The sequence below is a fragment of the Macrobrachium nipponense genome, chromosome 17, assembly GCF_015104395.2.
Source record: "Macrobrachium nipponense isolate FS-2020 chromosome 17, ASM1510439v2, whole genome shotgun sequence".
NCBI classification, from domain to species: Eukaryota; Metazoa; Arthropoda; class Malacostraca; order Decapoda; family Palaemonidae; genus Macrobrachium; species Macrobrachium nipponense.
The window spans coordinates 33,865,641-33,889,178 of NC_087210.1; the positions used below are offsets into that span (position 1 = coordinate 33,865,641).

Sequence of the window (23,538 nt, forward strand, 5' to 3'; positions counted from 1 at the left end):
TATGACTGGTAAAAATGTTCTGTTACAACAGAATTCCATCTAATAAAAGGAGGCCATAAAAACGCCAAAATATAGAGAGAAAATACTATATTTCAGAGACTGCTGTCTCTCTCTTCAGGTAGATGAATGAGAAAAGTTACAGAAAAGGTGGCGTTTATACCAAGAGATCCATCCACAGTTAAGCCAATTTAGGTCACTCTCACTGATAATCTTCCTTTAATCTTCTTAAGCGTTGGTTGAATGAAAACTTTATCATTGACATCTGAATCCCATGCGCCCTTGGAGATGTTCATTACCTGTCTCTGCTAATTCCATCATTTGACTCTTGTGGTTATTAGATTATATCTATATATAATATATATATAATATATATATTATATATTGGATACTTATAATATAATATGTTATATATTATTATGTTCCGAGGTGGTCATCTCTTCTTCACCTTCGTAAAACAAGTATATGACTGATGCCCTGAGTCCAAATAAGGATTGCGAAGAAGGTAACTAAACACAAGTATAATCAGATATTTCTCACCCTAATAACCGTTTACAGTACCGCTACACAGAGAGAGAGAGAGAGAGAGAGAGAGAGAGAGAGAATGAGCGGATCAATCAATGCATAGATAAATCGGTCAGCTGGGAGGTAAAAACTGAATGAATCGTTAGATAGATACAACAATGTAAATTATTATTGGATAGATAGGTAGATAGAAAAAATCGTACAAAATAAGTTTAAACTGAAGTAACTTTCAGAGAGAGAGAGAGAGAGAGAGAGGAGAGAGAGACGATAGGGACCGGACTGAGGAGGGGGAGGGTGGAGGACGAGGAGAAGGGATGGAGGGGGAGAGATGAGAGCGAGAGAGAGAGGAGGGAAGATATGCGGATCAAGGCATAGATAAATCAGTCAGCTGGCAGGTAACAACCTTGTGGATCATTAGATATATACAATAATTTTAATTATGAGATAGAAAGAAAAAATCATACAAAATAAGTTTAAACTAAAGCAACTTTCAGAGAGAGAGAGAGAGAGAGAGAGAAAAGAGAGGGCAGGGAGAAGGAGGGGGTTGGGGATGGAGGGAGATGGTAGGCGGAGCTTTTTAATACTGAGCGGGTTCGTATTCCTTTCTGGCTAGTCGAGTTTTTGCCTCTTGGTACAGGGACAAGTGTCTTTCTTCTTTACAATTAGTGATTCATAATACTCTTATGAATTACGGCACTGGGTGTAATACACTATAGCAAAATCTCGTGCTGATACGAGTGTTCGTTACAGAGTTATTGCCCAAAAACGTGCTTGCACTGTCTCTGAAACCCATAGTAGTTTAAATAAAAGTGTCAAGAGATGCTGCCTTGTGAAACAGTTACTTCAATTCTAAGAATAGAGGTGGAATCACAAAGAGCTATTTTGCATGCTAAATTTATTTGCAGAATAATCATAAAACATTTCAGAAATAACAAAAGTCTTCTATTTATGACTCTTTAATTTATGATTATGGAAAGAATGTTTTCAATCAAATTAGGAATCTTAATTAATGGTTCTCAGTCTAGCAGGGGACAATGACAGTTCTCACTCCTCTGGTTGCAAAGGTTAGCCACTTTCGTTTGAATCCTCTCCTGAAAAGAAAAGATGACCAAAGGCTTCAAAAACATGAAGTCAAAGAATGAGAAAAATTGAGGTAGTATTCTTAAAAATAGCCATTATTCATCACTACTGCATGATTCTTTGATTAAACTTTTAGAAGGATTTCTATATGATGATAATGCTTACCAATCAAGTCTAATCAAATTCAGCCAAAAAGAGGATAAAAGAAATTATGAAAATAATGGCAATAAAAACAATACCAGTGAAATAAGTCCTAAGCACATGGTAATGACCCAAGAGGGAATCTTGCTTGAATAGCCCTTAGAAGAAAAGGTCCCATGACCGGCAGCTGAATGAAGCAGTGTTTCCCATTTCAAGGCCTAATGGAAAGAGCAGAATGAAAGAAAGGGGAGGGAAAAGGAGTGGGAATTAAACCTGGAGGAAGTGGGGAAGGAAGAATAGAAGACTAAGGGTAAGGAAAATCAGAAGCATTAAGAAATGTCGAGGGAGTTGAGAGAAAAAAAAGTTTCCCAAACCATGTACTTCAAGTATTGTTTATTTCCACGCAGTAAAAGTGTGAGGCAGTGGTTTGTTGAGTTACGAACATCCATTTCTGAGAAGCGGGTGATCCTCTCATGAGTCTCAAGGGAATGGATGCTGCCAATAAGATTCCCTTTAGGAAACTGAAAATAAGCCCTCTCTGCAACAAAGGAGACCAAGATTAAGAGAAGGGGTGACACAAGATGGAACGTAGGTCGTAGAGGAGAGGTGACAAGGACGCTAGGACCCTCAGAAGAAGTGGCAAAAGAAAGCAGGAGCTCTAGAAGATGTAACAAAAGAAAGTCTTTCCTAAAGAACGGGTGACAATGAAAAATAAAGCCTAGAAACAACTTGAGGCAAGACCAATGATCAGATGAACTACCTTTTATTAAATCCTGTAGAGAAGAAGAACAAAAGGATAAAGCTTTAATGACTGGATTGAAAAATAAAGATCTAGTTTCATTCAAAGTTGTCTTGTTGACCCTCAACTTTACTCCAACAAATTGACTGAAGAAGGAAAAAAGTGAGAAGGAAGGGTTAAATTAACAAGGGAATGTATAAGTAGAAGTAGATTGGTCAACTCATTCTGAAGGAGGAGTGAAAGAGCATTTGAAAGAGCGTAATACCTATCACTTTCACACTAGCAACGATTAGGGTTGAGATGTTGCATTTTCAACCTCAATAAAAATAGTAGACTGTTGAATAGATAGCAACAGAACAATAGTCTCTATTATTATTCAGAAGATGAAGAACCCTATTCATATGGAACAAGCCCACCACAGGGTCCATTGATTTCAAAATAAATTTTGTGAAGAATTTGGCGTAAGAAGTAAGAAGTAAAGGTAAATATAGAAAGAAGAGATCCTAATTATTTATTAAAAAATACAAAATCAAATTAAAAAATAGATAAATAGATAAAATCCTAAGCAGTCACACTGATGAACAACATCAGAATGTTTGGTGCTGTGGTTAAACAATCTCTCTTAAACCACAGAGGTTCTCGTCATGACAAAAAAACAAGAAAATGGAAGTCTTTCTTACCACTCCCGTTCCCGTGGGGAACCACGCAACAGCTACAGTTCCCATGACCACAGAATTTGAAGACCTTCCCGGGGCACACGTACGGACCGTCCTTTCGGAAGCAGTAGCCTCCAGCATCTGTGCACTTGTTCGTCTCATCGCAACCTTTGACCGTCGACGAAAAAACAATATATGTGGTTATTATTATTATTATTATTATTATTATTATTATTATTTTATTATTATTATTATTATTATTCTGAAGACGATGAACCCTATTCATATGGAAGGAGCCAGCCAAAGGGGCCACTGACTTGATTTCAATTCAGGCTTCCAAAGAATATGGTAACTATCAGGAAGTAAAGGGAAATGTAGAAAGAAGGGAATGAATGAATGGATTAAAATGTATTCAGATTCTAGGAAACAAGCACTGGGGCAGTAATGCAATGTATCTTCTTCGCTTGAACTTTTGAAGAAGAAGTACCAACTGCGCGACTTCCTCAGTTGGGAGACTGTTCCACTGTCCTTTGGCGAGGAATAAAGGACTTCAATCACTATTATATGAATAGTTAAGTTTTCCATGCTTTTACATTACAGAATAAAGAGTCAATCTTACAGTCCAAATTATTGATGATCAATCAGGTCATAACTTGGACTGAAACAAGCAGGCGCACCCAAACATATATTACTTTTTGATACATGTATATATATGTATATATATATATATATATATATATATATATATATATATAATATATATATAGTTATATATATATATATTATGACGAACTGTTATTCTCCCTTATTGTATATATTATACATATTTTACTTTTATTTGGAGAATTTCGTACTTTTACTCTTCGAGTATTTCCGCCTTTTGCCTCAAAATCATCTCTTGACCGCCCAGCCGATCCTACTTCCACTCAGTCAGCAATGCTCCTTCCTTGCTCTCCATATCCAACTTCTCTTTGGAGACCTTCGCTATTTTGGTGAAGGGGGAGTATACTTCCAACTACGATTGTAACAGCTGTGTTTTCATCTTACTTTCTATTTAATACCATAATACTATTGTGAAATATTTATTTAAATAATTTCGTATTGGTGTGGTGATATTTAATTTGATTTATGTTGGCTTATTAGCGTTACATTATAGTTATAAATATGATAATAGTGTTTCCTTTATCGCCATATGAATCAAGGATCTGTGAAACGATACTAAGTAAAGGTCTATAAAATCTCTTAATAATTAAACTGTTCCAAAAGCGTTTTTTTTTCTTCTTTTCTTTGCCCTCTCGGGGAAAGCTACAGGATATATATACCATAGAGAAACATCAGTTTATAACATCCAGAATAAAGTCAATACAAATTTCCTTCGAGAGCTGACAATAAATGTGTATATATGAAAGGGAGACTAGTGTAATGTGCAATCTGGTATCCTATTCTAGCCCAGGCCAGAAGAAAACAGGAACAGGAATGGAGAGAAGAAGTTAAATGCTCTAAGTCAGGAAAAGTAAAGCAGGAAGAGAATTCTAAAGTCTGGCAGTAGAAGGGAGTCAATGGAAAATATTCCACAACAGATTTTGAGGTCTAATCTTACCACTGAAGAGGATGATTCACTCACCTCCCTTGCAGCAGGAGCAGCTGTCTCCAAGGCAGCCATTGGGGTCGAGAACACCTGTGCAGTTGCCCGATTCAGAAGGAGAAATGCACGACCCGCCAGCATCTCCGCAGGCAGGTAGAGTGACGCAAGTAGAATTATCTGAAAAAAAAGATGAACCCTTATGATTAGTAGTAGAATTCAGAGGATGGAGAACCCTATTCATGTGGGACAAGCCCACCAAAGGGGGCTGTTGACTTAGAGTTCATTAGGAAGAAGTAAGAGGAGGTCGATGAAATAGAGAAAGAGTTCTTACTTGTTAAAAAAGAATAGATATCAGATAATACAAATATACACAAAAAGAAAAGAGAGGAATTCAAATTATATGTATATATGTAAATGTCTATTTCTACATAAATGCGTATGAATGTCTTCTGTAATCCAACAGTATCATAAGAAGAATATATAAGGCCAATGAGAACACTATTCTCCCTTGCAACCATATAATCATCGGACACTGCTTCTTCTGTCTGTGTCCCTTTTTCACTTGTAAAATATTTTACCAGTGATTGTCCTAAATATATAGCTGGAACATATAAAAAAATGTTTATATGGGCCTTTTACCTTCATACACACACATACACACACTCACTCACATACACTCATATTGTGTGTGTGTTTGCGTTTGTGTCTGTGTTGAGAAAAAGATTCTCAGTTTTTATAAATGCAACAAGGTCGAGTTGTGATCAAGCATCCCCCTCAGTGGCGGATCCAGGATTTAGGAGAGGCTGGGGAGGGGCCGCCTGTTTGTTAAAGCAAGGTGGTCTGGGGTGAGAGGTATCTCCCCCATCGGGGTCCACCCTAGGAGGATAACGTTTTCTAACATTTCACAAGTATTTTGTGGCAAGTTTTGGTACTTTTCTGGTGGTTCATATGAAAGACCTGGAACCAATAATTAGTGTTATTAGATGGAAAATATATACGGATTGAGACTGCAAACATAACACTGTCTCAGATGTCCAACGAAGACTTTCTAATAACATTGACTATTGTACGCATCCATTCCAAGAAAGTTTCTCTCTCTCTCTCTCTCTCTCTCTCTCTCTCTCTCTCTCTCTCTCTGTTGCAACTTACGAATTTTGTTTCATTAATTTCCACAGTTACCTGCTGTTCTGTTCTTTGTTTCTCATATTCTTAGTCCCTCTGGACACTCTCAGTCATCCGTTGTTTCATCGTTGATTTTTCGTATTTCTATCTTTTATCCTCGATATCTGAAAATCTGTCCCTTATACTACTATTGCTACAACAGTAACAGGAACAGCAGCTACTACTACTACTATTACTACTACTACTACTACTACTACTACTACTATTATTATTATTATAAGTTTTTTCTGAGGGGTACCATTCATAGGTGAAAGGGGAGGAGAAGGCCCCAATTCATCCCTACAGTAACTGAATTCCCCCTTTACAATTGTAACAAAATTGGTTGTGGAGAGGAAAGAGCTAAACTTCAACACTTCAGTTAGTAGGAAATCTCTGTTGTCTTGATGCAGCTTGTTCAATTTAGGTGATTACTGCTGAAAATGAGGAGGACCTACAGAGAAGGGTTGGAGATTGGCATGAGTATTTAGAGAGGGTGCAGCTTAAAGGTGAAGGTGAATAAAACGGAGGTTTTGGTGAGCAGTAGAGAAGATAGAGACAGAATAATAATACAAGAAAGAAGAGGCTCGACTACAAAACAGGTAGAAAAGTTGCAATACTTAGGATGTACTTTAAGCCAAGAGGGAGGATGTGAGGCTGAAGTTGGCAGTAGGATAAAAGTGGCGTGGAGGAAGAGGAGACATGTAGCTGGAGTAGTATGTGATAAGAAAATGCCAGTCAAGCTAAAAGTCAAGATCTGTAGTGCAGAGATAAAACCAGTGTTAATGAATATATCAGATACATGGGCTCAAAGATAAAAAAAGAGGATTTAAAGCTTGAGAGAACAGAGATGAGAATGCTAAGGTGGATTATGGGAATATCGCTGCTTGAGAGATTGGGAAATGATAAAATAAGGAGAGCAGGCTTAGAAAAGATGTCAGAGGTGATAAGAGAGTCACGATTGAGGTGGTATGGGGATGATTGAGGATGGACGAAGAGGAGGGAGTGAAGAGCGCTTAGGAGGAACCTGTTGGAGGAAGAAGATCAAGAGGGAGACAGAGAATGAGATGGCGAGATAAAGTGAAGGAAGATATGGAGAGAACAGTTTGGTGGAGGATGATGATGACTTTGATGGAGGGCGGTGGAGGAGAAGGCACATCAAGCAACCAACTCCTTAATGTAGAGATGGTGCTGGGAAGAAGAGAAAAGAAGAAACATATTTCTGGATCAGTGAGGTTATTAATAAGTGATCTTGTCCTTTTTAAGAAAATAAGGAAGAAAATGAGTGAATTAGAACGAACAATATTCCAACACATGATTATTATTTGAAGCACTGGTTAAGTAAGGACAGTCACTTACCAGCAATGCAGCAAGTGCAATTTGAAGCTGCACACCCTGCGTCATAGGAAATGCCCGAACACCCATCCAGGATCTTACTGCAGTTGCCACCATATCCGGTGCATTCAGTAGTTTGTGTGCATGCTGAGAATGATAAAAATAATACGTTCTCCTGTAAGTGTTGAACCCAGTAAGGGGTAGTGCTGTCAATGCACATCAGTTCAAACGAATATGCAGTGCAGTACTACTCTAATGCTATTCTCCTTGCATTTGAAAACATTTGTTTTTCTATTTATTGATTTACGGTTTCTGTATTTCATACTACCTGATGTTACTTCTTTCAAATGAACACTAATATTCTTATAGAAATTGAATCTCAAGTTAATGGGCCCTGTGGTGAGCTTGTTCCATACGAATGGGGTTCTTCATTTTCTGAATAATAATATTGACAATAATAATAATAATAATAATAATAATAATAATAATACTGTGGTGGGCTTGTTCAATATGAATAGGGTTCTTCATCTTATGGATAATAATAATAATAATAATAATAATAATAATAATGGAAAGCCCCAGGTCCCGATGAAGTCCATGGATACTGGCTCAAAAACTTCAAGGCCCTACACCCACGAATAGCAGAACAACTCCAGCATTGTATCTCAAATCACCATGCACCCAAATGGATGACCACAGGAAGGACATCATTAGTACAAAAAGACAAGAGTAAGGGAAATATAGCCAGTAACTACAGGCCTATCACCTGCCTACCAATAATGTGGAAGTTACTAACAGGTATCACCAGTGAAAGGCTATACAACTACCTAGAGGAGACAAACACCATCCCCCACCAACAGAAAGGCTGCTGAAGGAAGTGTAGAGGCACAAAAGACCAGCTCCTGATAGACAAAATGGTAATGAAGAACAGTAGGAGAAGGAAAACCAACCTAAGCATGGCATGGATAAACTATAGGAAAGCCTTCGACATGATACCACACACATGGCTAATAGAATGCCTGAAAATATATGGGGCAGAGGAAAACACCATCAGCTTCCTCAAAAATACAATGCGCAACTGGAATACAATACTTAGAAGCTCTGGAATAAGGCTAGCAGAGGTTAATATCAGGAGAGGGATCTTCCAGGGCGACTCACTGTCCCCACTACTCTTTGTAGTAGCCATGATTCCCATGACAAAAGTACTACAGAAAATGGATGCCGGGTACCAACTCAAGAAAAGAGGCAACAGAATTAACCATCTGATGTTCATGGACGACATCAAGCTGTATGGTAAGAGCATCAAGGAAATAGATAACCTAATCCAGACTGTAAGGATTGTATCTGGGGACATCAGGATGGAGTTTGGAATAGAAAAATGCGCCTTAGTCAACATACAAAAGGGCAAAGTAACAAAAACTGAAGGGATAAAGCTACCAGATGGGAGCAACATCAAACACATAGATGAGACTGGATACAAATACCTGGGAATAATGGAAGGAGGGGACATAAAACACCAAGAGATGAAGGACACGATCAGGAAAGGATATGTGCAGAGACTCAAGGCGATACTCAAGTCAAAACTTAATGGAGGAAATATGATGAAAGCCATAAACACATGGGCAGTGCCAGTAATAAGATACAGCGCAGGAATAGTGGAATGGACAAAGGCAGAACTCAGCAGCATAGATCAGAAAACCAGGAAATATATGACAATACACAAAGCACTACACCCAAGAGCAAATACAGACAGACTACACATAACCCGAAAGGAAGGAGAGAGACAACTACTAAGTATAGAGGACTTCGTCAACATCGAGAACAGAGCACTGGGGCAATATCTGAAAACCAGTGAAGACGAGTGGCTAAACTAAGAGTGCATGGGAAGAAGGACTAATAAAAGTAGACGAAGACCCAAAAATATACAGAGACAGGAGGATGACAAACAGAACAGAGGACTGGTACAACAAACCAGTGCACGGACAATACATGAGACAGACTAAAGAACTAGCCAGCGATGACAAGTGGCAATGGTTATTAAGGGGAGAGCTCAAGAAGGAAACTGAAGGAATGATAACAGCGGCACAAGATCAGGCCCTAAGAACCAGATATGTTCAAAGAACGATAGATCGATATAACATCTCTACCATATGTAGGAAGTGCAATACGAAAAATGAAACCATAAACCACATAGCAAGCGAATGTCCGGCATTTGCATAGAACCAGTACAAAAAGAGGCATGATTCAGTGGCAAAAGCCCTCCACTGGAGCCTGTGCAAGAAACATCAGCTACCTTGCAGTATAATGTTACGAGCACCAACCTGAAGGAGTGATAGACAACGATCAGGCAAAGATCCTCTGGGACTATGGTATCAGAACAGATAGGGTGATACGTGCAAATAGACCAGACGTGACGTTGATTGACAAAGCCAAGAAGAAAGTATCACTCATTGATGTCGCAATACCATGGGACACCAGAGTTGAAGAGAAAGAGAGGGAAAAAATGTATAAGTATCAAGATCTGAAAATAGAAATAAGAAGGATATGGGGTATGCCAGTGGAAATTGTACCCATAATCATAGGAACACTAGGCACGATCCCAAGATCCCTGAAAAGGAATCTAGAAAAACTAGAGGCTGAAGTAGCTCCAGGACTCATGCAGAAGAGTGTGATCCTAGAAACGGCGCACATAGTAAGAAAAGTGATCGACTCCTAAGGAGGCAGGATGCAACCCGGACCCCCACACTATAAATACCACCCAGTCGAATTGGAGGACTGTGATAGAACAAAAAAAAATAAATAAATAAATAAAAAAATAAATAATAATAATGAATAAATAAAAGAAAAAATAAAATAATAATAATAATAAAATAATAATAATAATAATAATAAAATAATAATAAAATAATAAAATAATAAAAATAATAATAATAATAAGGAAGAAGAAACCCGGAGAATAAACAAAGATTCACTGAGATCACGACAAGACACAGTCAGACAACCAACTAAAGAAAATACCCAACTGGAAAGCCCCAGGTCCCAATGAAGACCATGGATATTGGCACAAAAACTTCAAGGCTCTACACCCACGAATAGCAGAACAACTCCACCATTGTATCACAAATCACCATGCGCCCAAATGGATGACCACAGGAAGAATATCCTTAGTACAAAAAGACAAGAGCAAGGGAAATATAGCCAGTAACTACAGGCCTATCACCTGCCTACCAATAATGTGGAAGTTACTAACAGGTATCATCAGCGAAAGGCTATACAACTACCTAGAGGAGACAAACACCATCCCCCACCAACAGAAAGGCTGCAGAAGGAAGTGTAGGGGCATAAAAGACCAGCTCCTGATAGACAAAATGGTAATGAAGACCAGTAGAAGAAGGAAAACCAACCTAAGCATGGCATGGATAGACTATAAGAAAGCCTTCGACATGATATCACACACATGCTAATAGAAATGCCTGAAAATATATTATGGGGCAGAGGAAAACACCATCAGCTTCCTCAAAAATACAATGCACAACTGGAATACAATACTTGCAAGCTCTGGAATAAGACAAGCAGGTGTTAATATCAGGAGAGGGATCTTCCAGGGCGACTCACTGTCCCCACTACTCTTCGTAGTAGCCATGATTCCCATGACAAAAGTACAGCAGAAGATGGATACTGGGTACCAACATCAAGCTGTATGGTAAGAGCATCAAGGAAATAGATACCCTAATCCAGACTGTAAGGATTGTATCTGGGGACATCAGGATGGAGTTTGGAATAGAAAAATGTGCGTTAGTCAACATACAAAAGGGCAAAGTAACGAGAACTGAAGGGATAAAGCTACCAGATGGGAACAACATCAAACACATAGATGAGACAGGATACAAATACCTGGGAATAATGGAAGGAGGGGATATAAAACACCAGGAAATGAAGGACACGATCAGGAGAGAATATATGCAGAGACTCAAGGCGATACTCAAGTCAAAACTCAACGCCGGAAATATGATAAAAGCCATAAACACATGGGCAGTGCCAGTAATCAGATACAGCGCAGGAATAGTGGAATGGACGAAGGCAGAACTCCGCAACATAGACCAGAAAACGAGGAAACATATGACAATACACAAAGCACCACACCTAAGAGCAAATACGGACAGACTATACATAACACGAAAGGAAGGAGGGGGGGGACTACTAAGCATAGAGGACTGCGTCAACATCAGAACAGAGCGCTGGGGCAATATCTGAAAACCAGTGAAGACGAGTGACTCAAGAGTGCATGGGAAGAAGGACTGATAAAAGTAGACGAAGACCCAGAAATATAAGGAGGCAGGAGAATGACAAGCAGAACAGGGGAATGGCACAACAAACCAATGCACGGACAATACATGAGACAGACTAAAGAACTAGCCAGCGATGACAAGTGGCAATGGTTATTAAGGGGAGAGCTCAAGAAGGAAACTGAAGGAATGATAACAGCGGCACAAGATCAGGCCCTAAGAACCAGATATGTTCAAAGAACGATAGATGGATATAACATCTCTACCATATGTAGGAAGTGCAATACGAAAAATGAAACCATAAACCACATAGCAAGCGAATGTCCGGCACTTGTACAGAACCAGTACAAAAAGAGGTATTATTCAGTGGCAAAAGCCCTCCACTGGAGCCTGTGCAAGAAGCATCAGCTACCTTGCAGTAATAAGTGGTACGAGCATCAACATGAAGGAGTGATAGACAACGATCAGGCAAAGATCCTCTGGGACTATGGTATCAGAACAGATAGGGTGATACGTGCAAATAGACCAGACGTGACGTTGATTGACAAAATCAAGAAGAAAGTATCAGTCATTGATGTCTTAATACCACGGGACACCAGAGTTGAAGAGAAAGAGAGGGAAAAATGGATAAGTATCAAGACTGAAAATAGAAATAAGAAGGATATGGGATATGCCAGTGGAAATTGTACCCATAATCATAGGAACACTAGGCATGATCCCAAGATCCCTGAAAAGGAATCTAGAAAAACTAGTGGCTGAAGTAGCTCCAGGACTCATGCAGAAGAATGTGATCCTAGAAACGGCACACATATTAAGAAAAGTGATGGACTCCTAAAGGGGCAGGATGCAACCCGGAACCCCACACTATAAATACCACCCAGTCGAATTGGAGGACTGTGATAGACCAAAAATAATAATAATAATAATAATAATAATAATGATAATAATAATTATAATAATAATAATAATAATAACAACAACAAGAAACACCAGCCACCTTGCAATAATAAGCGGTAGGAACACCAACCTGAAAGAATAATAGAAAACGATCAAGCAAAGATCCTCTGGGACCATAGCATCAGAACAGATAGGCTGATGCATGCCAATAGACCTACGCAGAATTTTATATACTTTCTTATTTTTGAAGTGCAACGGATGTCTCCCTTATTGTTTTCGTTCCAATACCAAGACGAAGTGTACATTGGGGAGCTTATTTGTTGAGGTGCTGAAGCGATGTATTATGAAATATAGGTTATTCTTTTATATCCCTTGAATATTTTTTACTCCTTTAGACTTCAAAAATAAGATAGTATATAAAATTCTGCGTATGGCACCCGAACAGGGACTTACTCGAATTTAACCCGTTTATTTCTTGTTCTCGTCTTGGTGTTGGGTCCCCTCCCCTTGCGTGTTTACATTTTGTTTACATTCTTTCGAACGTTAGAAATTTTAAGTTTTGCATTTTTTGAATATTGTAGTTTTGCGGTATTTTATATTTGGTGGTATTATTCTTAATTTCATTTTTTGATAGCATTTTGGTGATTTAATTACCTGATTTTGTTGTATTTTGTGCATGGTTATTTAGAACCTTTTTGCCTTTTCTAAGTACATTTCTTAGTATACTGTGTTGGTGTATTTATAATTTTTCTTGCATTTTTTAAGGCATAGTGATTATTAATTTTTTGACAGTGCATTTTTCATTAGCATTTACAATGTCGGACTTAAAGTTATTGATTGCACGGCGTAAAACCATCAGATCCCGTGTAACTCTTGCTCATAACAAATGTAGTACATATGAAACGCTTAACAGCTCTCAGCAAGCAGTAATAGAGATGAGCTTAGACGAGTACAAGATTGAGCCTTCTAAATCAGATAATGATATTCAGACTCGTAAATTTGTTGACTCTCAAGAGTTTGATGAGGGAGATCTTGAAGCAGAGGTTGAGGCATGTGAGGATTACATGTGTAAGATACAACAATGTTTAGTGATGTTAAAATGTTTGTCATCTACTACTCCATCAGGTAACAATAGGGTATATGAGGCACGTAGTCTTTTGAAACAGCCAGTAGCGCCATTACCTAAATATTCTAGCACTGAGGGAGAAGATTTTTTAAAGTTTATAAGAGAGTTTGAGCTTACTACTGCTTCATACAGTTACGCTGATAGGGATTTGTTATTGTTATTGTCACAGCAGGTTTCTGGTAATGCTAAGGCACTTCTAAACTCTCTCGAAGTAGATAAGCAGACATACAAGGATGCTAAAAATTTATTAAGTGCTGCCTTTGCTTCTCCTGATGAATCTTAAATTTAAATTGAAACTATCAAGAAGCTGACTGAGCTTAAGTTTAGGTTATAATGGACGATCCATTTGAATTCATTTCCAAAACTAAAATGATTCAGGAATGTTAGGTCTTTATCTTTGAGTGTAGATGAGTAATCAGTATTTTGTTATGGAATGGTTTAAGCGTGCTTTTTAAAAACTCATTTAGTTCATGTCCACTGGTAAGAATAATGCCTTCCATTAAGGAAATTGTGGATAATTTTTTTCACTGCAAATGAGCGTTTATATGCAGCATAAACCACATAAAGTGAATAAGTTTAGAAGTCCTCAAAGGGGGAAAAGAAAGAACAAATAGTTCTAGTTTTTGCTGTTGCAGTCAATACAAAGTCTTGTAATATTTTGATAATTGCCCTTTGTGTTCGGATGCTGATAGACATTCTATTTCTAATTGTACAAAGATATAAAAACTCCCCAAGCAAAGATTGATAGAATCGGTAAACTGAATGGATGTACGAGATGTGCTAGATTAAACCACAAAGCTAACTCTGTAATTTACGTTAGGAAGAAATGTTCTCGTTGTTACGGCTGGCATTTTCAATTTTTGTGTACTCGTGGTTTTTCCGGTTCACATACTAACTACAGCTGGTTGACAATGTAAATAGTACTAGTGCAAGTAAAGTGGAAGCAAGTAGTGGGGTTGTAGTTTTTGCAAAGTTTAAGTTTTGATTCGGTGCTTCCCACTTTTTCATTTACATCAGCAATTCCGTGCTCTAAAGATAGGGGGTCACAAAGTTCATTTGTAAGCGAAAGTTTGCAGCATCTCATGAGTTTAAAGTCCTTCAAATGAATGTAAAATTAAACTATTAAAGGATTCAATAAGCCTCAGTTATATCAAAGTAAACTTGTAGAAGTCCCTCTCCAACTCGGTGAGCATTTGTTTAAAATCCTGCTTTGGTGGTTCCTAATATTAACGTATATTTGAAGTTGCCTAACCTTGGTAAATTGTACAAAATTTTGAGGATAAGGGCTATGTTTTAGCAGATTCATTTTTTTAAGTAAAGAGAGTCGGGAGATTGAACATTGAATTATTTTAGGATCCGATCCAGGTAGATGTATTGCAGGGAGGGATGTATGTTTTGGTAATAGCTCTTTGTATATTTGTCTCATGTAGGTGTACTTTTGGTTGGTAATTTAAGACAGTTTGTTTTTGAAATGATATATCAGCTCTGCCAACCTATGCATCTTCAGACCAGTGATATGAGTAGTTTGCCTGTTTAGCACCCCTGCATCCTATAATTTTGTATCGAGTAATATTGCAGAAAGTCATGCATTTTAATTTCTAGTTTAGTTGAACCTCTCGATAACCCAGATTTGGAAAATTTAGATTTTTCATCGGTTTCCACGCAATCTAATTTTTGTGTTTTAGATGATAAAGGTAAACTTATTGGGTCCAAACTTAAGCAAGCTAGTAATGAAATTTTAGAAGAAGAATGTGGAAATACATTTACTACGATAATCAGGTTTCATAATGAGGAAAAGCATAGAGATTCATGATACCCTCATTAATTAGTCATTGAATAATATCTCCCAAGATTTAGACGGCAGGTATTGTTGTTCCTCTTTATGGTAACAAAAGGGTTTTCACATTGCCTATCAAAAAACCAGAGATTTGTCTAGGCAGATACTTCACTCTAATTTTGCAAAGCTTAAGAAGAATGGTCACCTTCAGCTTATGGATCAAACAATTAAAGAGCGGTTAGGGATGGTATATAGCTAAGGTAGATGATGTTCAGAAATATTTGGAAGAACATCCTGATACTCTTTTTTACCACATATGGGTATTTTTAAACCTGATAGGGAGACCACGAAGTGTCGTATTGTATTCTTAGTAATTTATGGGAGAAAGATTGTGAGAAAAAGTTTGAGCGTATCTCATAATCAAGCAATGTTTGCAGGACCCACCCTTAATCAGAACTTTCTTCTGCTTTTTGCATCCTCCGATTTGGATCTTATTTATTATTATATGATTTGAAGAAGGCATTTAACCAGCTGCTCTTGAGTGACGTGGGACCAAAAGCAAGTTATTGTTTTATTGGTACAAGAACGTTAATAGAAATGATTATTCCTCTTGTTGTGTACCGAAATGTTTCGTCTTAGTTTTTGGACTCGATGCAACCCTTTTTCTGTAATGATTTCCACTTTACTACATTTTGGTAATTATGTCAAAGAATGATCCTCCCATGTTGCAGGGTTTGAAACATCTTATGTATGGGCTTTTATATATGGATAATGGAGCCATTACTACTGATTCCATTGATGAACTCCAGTGGTCATATGATGATTTACCACATATTTTTTCTCCCTACAAATTTGAAATACAACAACTTTATACTAATCTTATGGACCTGCAAAGTCAAATTGATCAGAAGTATGGGAACACTTCTAGTGAAGAAGTAAAACTTTTAGGTTTAAAGTGGAATCGTGTAACGGATACAATTTACACAAATCCTATGAATTTAAATGTTGAAGCAAACACTAAACGTTCAATTTTAAAGTCATTGGCTTCTCAGTTTGATGTATTTAACTTTAATATGCCAATTTTGAATCGCAGCCGTCTTTTTATGCATAAACTTCAAGTGGAGGAATATTTGCAAGCAGGCAAATTCTGCACCAACTATTCAGATCCCTAGATTTGTTGGATCTAGAAAATCTAAATACAAATTAATTGCATTTACTGATGCCAGTCACTCACTTTATGGTTGTGTTGTTTATATTAAGTGTATTGAAACTGGCAAATTAAGTTTGATAACTGCTAAAAACCGAATGGTTAATTTGCAATTAAAGAATAAATCTATACCTTCTTTGGAATTAAATGCCATAACATTGGGTGTTGAAACTTTGATCGAGATTTACCGAGATTTGTCTGGTCCTTCTTGCATTAAACCTGTGGCTATAGTTGATCTTTGTCTTTATACAGATTCACTATGTTGCATTCATTGGTTACACTTGGCTGTGGCTAAATTAGACAAACTGCAAAAACGATCCACTTTTGTTGTCAATAGATTACAGTCTATTCAGAAATTGTGCGATATCAAGCCTGTTACATTTAAGTTTATTCCAGGTATTGATAATCCTACAGATTGTGTCACAAGGTGTTTATCGTATAAGCAGCTTTTGAAATCTAATTTTTTGGTGGGCCCAAATCTTGATTTACTTAAGGAAATTGAGCAGGATCTGAGCGAAGTTGTTGTTCCAAATCCATTAGTTGAGCATAGCAGTAATAATGTTGAAAAAAATCTGACGAACCTAGTTCAGTTTTCTCCTTTGACTAGTTTGTCAGCTAATTTAGAAATTTCTGATTCTTTGTTGAATCCATGTAACTTTTCTAGTTTCCGAAAACTGGTTCTTTTGCAACGTAGTGTTCTTTATTATTTTCAGCTATGGAAAATTAAAGCTAAGATACCATATTAATAAAAAACCTAATTTATTGGTAAAGGCCACATGTCAAATTATTAGAGATGATCAAAGAAGACATTTTTCTGATGTTGTTCTGTATTTCCAAGTTGGAGGTAAAACCTTAGATGATATTCCAAGCCATGGTATCAAAGTTCAATGTTTTTAATGGATCAACAAGGAGTCCTTAGAGTTAAGAGCAGTTTAAAAAATGGCACGTGAACTCCAATCAAGGATTTTCCTATTTTGCTTTCAAAGAATAGTGCCTTAACAAACATCATAGTTAATGACATTCTGTTCAGCTTGCTCATTCTGGTTGTTATGCAGTCCTTTCTGAACTTAGAAAAAGTTTTTATATTCCATGCCATTTTTCTGTCATAAAGAAGTGTTTAAAACAATGTGTTCATTGCAAACGATTCAATGCTAGAACTATTAAGTTAAATCAAAGTCAATATCGTGAATTCCGGTCAAATCCTCCTCACACTCCTTTTGCTAATATTTTTATTGATCACCTTGTCCATTTTATGTTAAGAAAAATCAGCAAAAGGAGAAAGTATGGCTTCTTTGTGTTACCTGTACATGGTCACGAGCTATCAACCTTCAAAATTTGTCATGATCTTTCTATAGAAGAAGTTTTTTGCGCGCATTTCAGATGCATTATTTTCAATTTGGAGTACCACAATTATGTACTGTAAGTGATTTAGGTTCTCAATTTACTGCTGGATTTAACTTGATAACTGATTTTTTACAAGATCCAGAAGTTCAAGTTTATTTTGAAAGCAATAATGTAAAACCACTATCTTTTTCAGCAGTAGTTTAAAGTTTGTTAGTGCGTTAGGGTCATTGGTTGAGGTATGTGTTAAATTGGTCAAGAGACTTCTTTTTGGATCTATTAAGAATAATGTTTTATCTATTTTGATTTTGAATTTTTAGTTGCTATATCATTCATTTAGCTAATAGGAGACCTATTGCGTTTAAGGAATCTTTAAGAGATATTTCTGACGACTGCCTGAACCCATAACTCCTGAGCATCTTATTAGGGGATATGGATTAACCTCCTTAAATTTAATTCCTGATTTACACTACATACCATCCGAGGATCCTGACTATGAGCATCAGGTAAATCCACCTTCCACTTCTATACAGTGTCAGTATGCTAAATTAAGAAAAATTATTCGTTCAGAGGTTATTTGAAATTTATCATGGTGAGTTTTAGGAACATTAATTTCTCAGGCAGTTGATAGAAAGGGTCGTTATATTCCAGTCACTACATGATTTGCAAGTGAATGATATTGTTCTTATTAAGGAAGTGCATACTAAACCTAATGACTACCCCTTGGCCATGGTAAAACAAATAATTAAAAATGATAACGGTGAAGTAACTGGAGCCGTAGTATTGAAGGGTAAATCAAAGGAGGTTGTAAAAAGACATGCCTCTACTCTTATTCAGATTTTAAAGGTTGACCCTGAGTTCTCTGATAGGTTAGTTGACATAAAAAAGGATGTTAAAAATTATTAAACCTCGATCAAAAAGAAAGGCTGCTTAATGAGTAAAAGCAAAAAACCCAAAATTTGGTTTAGGAATGATCTAGTTTAGTGGCTCGTGGTTTCCCCGGCCTGTAAATATTTTTATGCTAATTTTTTCCTAATTCTTCAGAATTTATTTTTTGTATGCAAATTTTTTTAAAATTTTCTTTCTTGTTAAAAATTTGCATCCCTCTTGGTGGAGTGTACAAAATATTAGTTATATTTTCTTTTTTCTAACTTTTAGATTTTAAATTGTTCTACAAAAATAATATGAGCAAAATAAAATTTCATATTTTTTCTAGATAGTGGTTTCAGTTAACTTCATTAAAGGCCATTATTACCTTACAATAGCTGTAATGCCTTTTAGCTCCCCGAACCAGCTAGTTTAACTAGTTACTGCCGAAGAATTGCCTTTTTACAGAATAGTGTTGGGATCTTCGGCAGAGGTGAAAGTTTTCCTTTTCTTGAGAGCTACGTAATTCAAGCAGTGGCAGACCAGACTCGGTCCTACAAAGAAGTGCTCACTCTAAGCATTTTTTGAAGATATCAGCCCTTTCGAGCAGGACGGATTTCGCCGCCGCTGGGATTATTGATATTATTTGGCAACACTTGTAAGATGATTTACCGAGAGTAAATAGTTCATGGGACCCACATTAGGACGGAGACTTCATTGCATGACATCGCAGACGGACAGCTTGCCGTGGTATAAGATGCAGGTTAGCTAAGTTGTAAGGTTACCCGCCTTATTTATTGGTTTGTGTTTTATGTTCCTCAACCATTCGAGTAATCCATAATTAAATTTTTAATTCCTGCTAATATTATTTTTTTAGAACGTTGGATTGGCCTATTTCTTTGGCTACAGTTTTTGCCATATTTAATAACGAAATTATCGTGGATGGGTGAAGTGATAATTGTCGTTAACTTGGTGAGATTCGTAAATTGAGTGTTTTGAGTTTTAAGTTTTGAATCTTGAGACGTTTATAATTTAAGTGTAATAATTTTGGATGCTTTAACAAATATGGTTTACGGTTTTTGTAGTGCCTTTCTCTCGTTCTGGTGCAGGTGACGCGGAATGGTCCGTTTCTTGGTGCACTTTTTATAACATCCTTAATTTGGAAGTGCAACGGATGTCTCCCTTATTGTTTTCGTTCCAATACCAAGACGAAGTGTACATTGGGGAGCTTATTTATTGAGGTGCTGAAGCGATGTATTATGAAATATAGGTTATTCTTTTATATCCCTTGAATATTTTTTACTCCTTTAGACTTCAAAAATAAGATAGTATATAAAATTCTGCGTAAGACCAGACGTGACGTTGGTTGACAGAACCAAGAAGAATGTATCAGTCATTGATGCCGCAATACCATGGGACACCGGAGAAGAAGATAAAGAGAGAGAAAAGATTGATAATTATCATGACCTGAAAATAGAATTAGAGGGATATGGGATATGACAGTGGAAATTGTATCCATAATCATAGGAACACTAGGCACGATCCCAACATCCATAAAAAGGAACCTGGAAAAACTAGATCCCAAGGTAGCTCCAGGACTCATGCACAAGATAGTGTTCCTAGAAACAGCACACATAGTGAGAGAAGTGATGGACTCCTAAGGAGGTAGGATGCAACCCGAACCCCACGCTACAAAACTCACTCAGTCAAATAGGATGACTGTGAAAAAAATAATAATAGTAATAATAACACTGTGATGAGCTTGTTCAATATGGATAGGGTTCTTCATCCTCTGAATAATGATAATAATTTTAATAATAATAATGGCAAAACTCGGCAATAATGGAAAAAATTAAAGATCAAACGACAACGGCGTAAATGGATCCTCTGATAACAGAGGAGCTTTGTCCGGCAGCCAGGTATACAACCCAATTGACAGGGGGCGGTCAGGTATTTCATGGTCGTCATACAGGAACTGACCACCATAACGTCAGTAACCAGCAACCAGAGACTGGAGTTACAGAGTCAAACCAGAAGCAGAAATGAACAAGAGAAGGGAATAAAGAAATAAAGAGATGCTACATCAGAAGCAACCCGGCGGAAAGAGGATACAGAAGAAGGTTGGTCAACATCTGGAATGAGAGAAATAACACCCCTCAAACAGAACAGAGGCTGGTAGACTAAGTAAAGAACATAAAAAAAGAACTGTCTCTCCACAAACATAAATAAAAAGAACTGACTCTCCACAACAGAAAGAGAGGAACTGAAAAGAAAAATAACACCCAGCAACGAAGGTCGAGAAGACGAACTAAGAGACAATACCACAGAGGATGACAGGAATGATGAGCTACCAAATGACGATACACGAAGAAACACGGAAGAAGCAACGGCGAGGACAGAATGGCTGGAAAAGATCAGACAATGGATGAAGCCAATTACAGAAAGAACAAAGATCACTTCCACGAAAGCCTACAACACGAAGAAACTAAGGAAGAAAACAAATGAAGCCAATGACATAATGAGACTAATACACACCACTAGTATCACAGAAACAAATAACCTTGCATATGTGCGTAAACTGAAAGAGATGGCAGAAAAAAGGCTAAGAAGCAAAAAATCAGGGAGGAACTGAACGAGAAATACAAAGTACAGGACAAAGGACTAAATAACAGTAGAAGATTATAAAACAGAGGCTTAAAGCCAAAGCACATAAGATTGAACGGTACATGAACAAACTCCTGGGAACCCACCAGAAACGACTATGCAGCCAAGTAAGAGGGGAAGACAACCACCATGAAATTCCTGAATCTGAACAAGTAAGAGACTCTAGGAAAACATATGGAGCAATTCGTTATCACACTATCACACAACAAACATGCAACATGGCTCCAGGAAGTCAAGGAAGAAGAAATGGGGACAATAAAACAAAGATTCACTGAGACAACGACAGACAAAATCAAACACCAACTAAAGAAAATGCCCTACTGGAAAGACCCAGGTCGTGATGAAGTCCATGGATACTGGCTCAAACATATATATGTATATATGGATTATAATCACTTTAGCACGTGATTCATTTATCACACATATCCACAGGTGAAAAATAAGAGACAGGGTGTAGGTCCTGACCGGTTTCGGCTTTATTTTCAAGCCATTGACAAGGACTGATACATAGTATTAGAATTCACGAGTATATATACTACAAAGACAGTACTGACGAACATACACACAACAGTTTGAGACTGCAGATCCACCCACAGGCAGGTGTCTAGTAGGAGTGGCTTTCAAAATCATTAGGCTAAAATTTACAATAAATTCTCAAGGGATACTACCGCTTAGGGTACAAGTCCACACCTGACAGGTGTCAGGGTAGGCGGGGTTGAAACATCTCATTACCACTACTGCCCCCTTTACTGTGTTTACAAACTATCAATAATCCTATTTTTCATATGATCTCTACAGCCAACCTTAAAATTTTAAACAGTTTACAAATTTCTTTTGATATTGAAAGATCAAGTTTATACATTCCTTGACTGATGTTCATATTATTGTTGTAACTTTCTTTTATAAAACTAGATTCAATGAATATTCCTTTCCAAGTGCATTATTAGAACTCACCCAGCTTTTTTTTTGCCCCTTCCCAGTTAATAGCATGATTGTTCTCACTAACATGTACAATATACCACTATTTCCCTGTGCATATCTCACACATTGTTTATGTTGTTCTATTCTTTTTTCCAGTGCTTTCCCCGTTTGACCAATGTAAAAGTTGCTCACAAGACTTACACGGGATTTTATATACACATCCTTTAGCATTGTCGGGGGAGTTCTTAATAAGTACCTGTTTCATTGTTTTATTGTTTTTAAAAAACTACATTAACACCAAAATTCTTCAGGAGATGTGGGATATCTTTCATATTACTATTATAAGGTAGTACAAGCAAATTTTTGTTGTTGTAAGGTTCTTTTTGATTTTGATACATGGTCTTTTTGCCGCTTTTAATGCATTGTTTAGTACATTATCTGGATATTTCAGTTTCTTGCCTGTATTCTGAATCTTATCTATTTCCTCATCTATATATTCTGGGCTACATACCCGTAGTGCTCTTAAAAACATAGAAGCAAAACACTGATCTTTTAACCTTATTGTTTTGTCCAGAATTGTCAATGGCTTGAAAATAAAGCCGAAACCGGTCAGACCTACACCCTGTCTCTTATTTTTCACTGTGGATATGTGTGATATGTATATATATATATTGTGACGTTTATAGATCGTTCGTCTACCCAGATATCATGAAATAATTTGATTTGGAAAACGGCAGCCATTTCTTCCAAATATCAGCTGATTTTTAGTAGACGCAAACCCAAAACCCGCCAGCTAGAGATAGGGAGTTCCCAGTTGGGGAAAGAGTCTTTTGTCAGCTTTATGGGACGTATCTCAAAAGGGAAGGATGTAGGCAGATTGGTACTTCTTAGACCTATATCTTAAGCTCTCTTCCGGTGACCCTCTGCTGGCTGTATGCTTGTTTTCCAGATTTGCTTGATCGTGGGGGGTTAAGCTGACTTCCAACCCCCAAGCAACCCACCTGAATTTCTTGCCTCAGTCGGCTGCGAGACGTGACGGACGGATGTCCCACCACCTGCCTTCTGTTAGGCCTATCTAGGGCGTGAGTGGTGCGCCAAGATACCCAGACCCAAGACAAAGGGGGCCATGCTTTCCTACAAAGAGACACTGACATTGCATCCAGTACGTCTTGTGAAACGGCATATTGCCAGTCCCTTATCACCTATTATCATTTTGATCCTCATTCTCCCATTCAA

General features: G+C 37.4%; 1 protein-coding gene across 1 annotated transcript in view; it reads right to left on the reverse strand.

Moving 5' to 3' along the window:
- Positions 1-1,402: 1,402 nt before the first annotated feature.
- LOC135196021 (uncharacterized) overlaps positions 1,403-23,538 on the reverse strand; it is a 24,595-nt gene continuing 2,459 nt past the window's right edge. Inside the window, exons 2-5 of the mRNA XM_064222503.1 lie at positions 7,241-7,363; positions 4,763-4,900; positions 3,163-3,306; positions 1,403-1,613 (exon numbers count right to left, since the gene is read on the reverse strand). Coding sequence (XP_064078573.1) covers positions 1,539-1,613; positions 3,163-3,306; positions 4,763-4,900; positions 7,241-7,333 — 450 coding nt within the window. The 5' untranslated portion in view covers positions 7,334-7,363 and the 3' untranslated portion in view covers positions 1,403-1,538. The remainder of the gene's footprint in view (positions 1,614-3,162; positions 3,307-4,762; positions 4,901-7,240; positions 7,364-23,538) is intronic.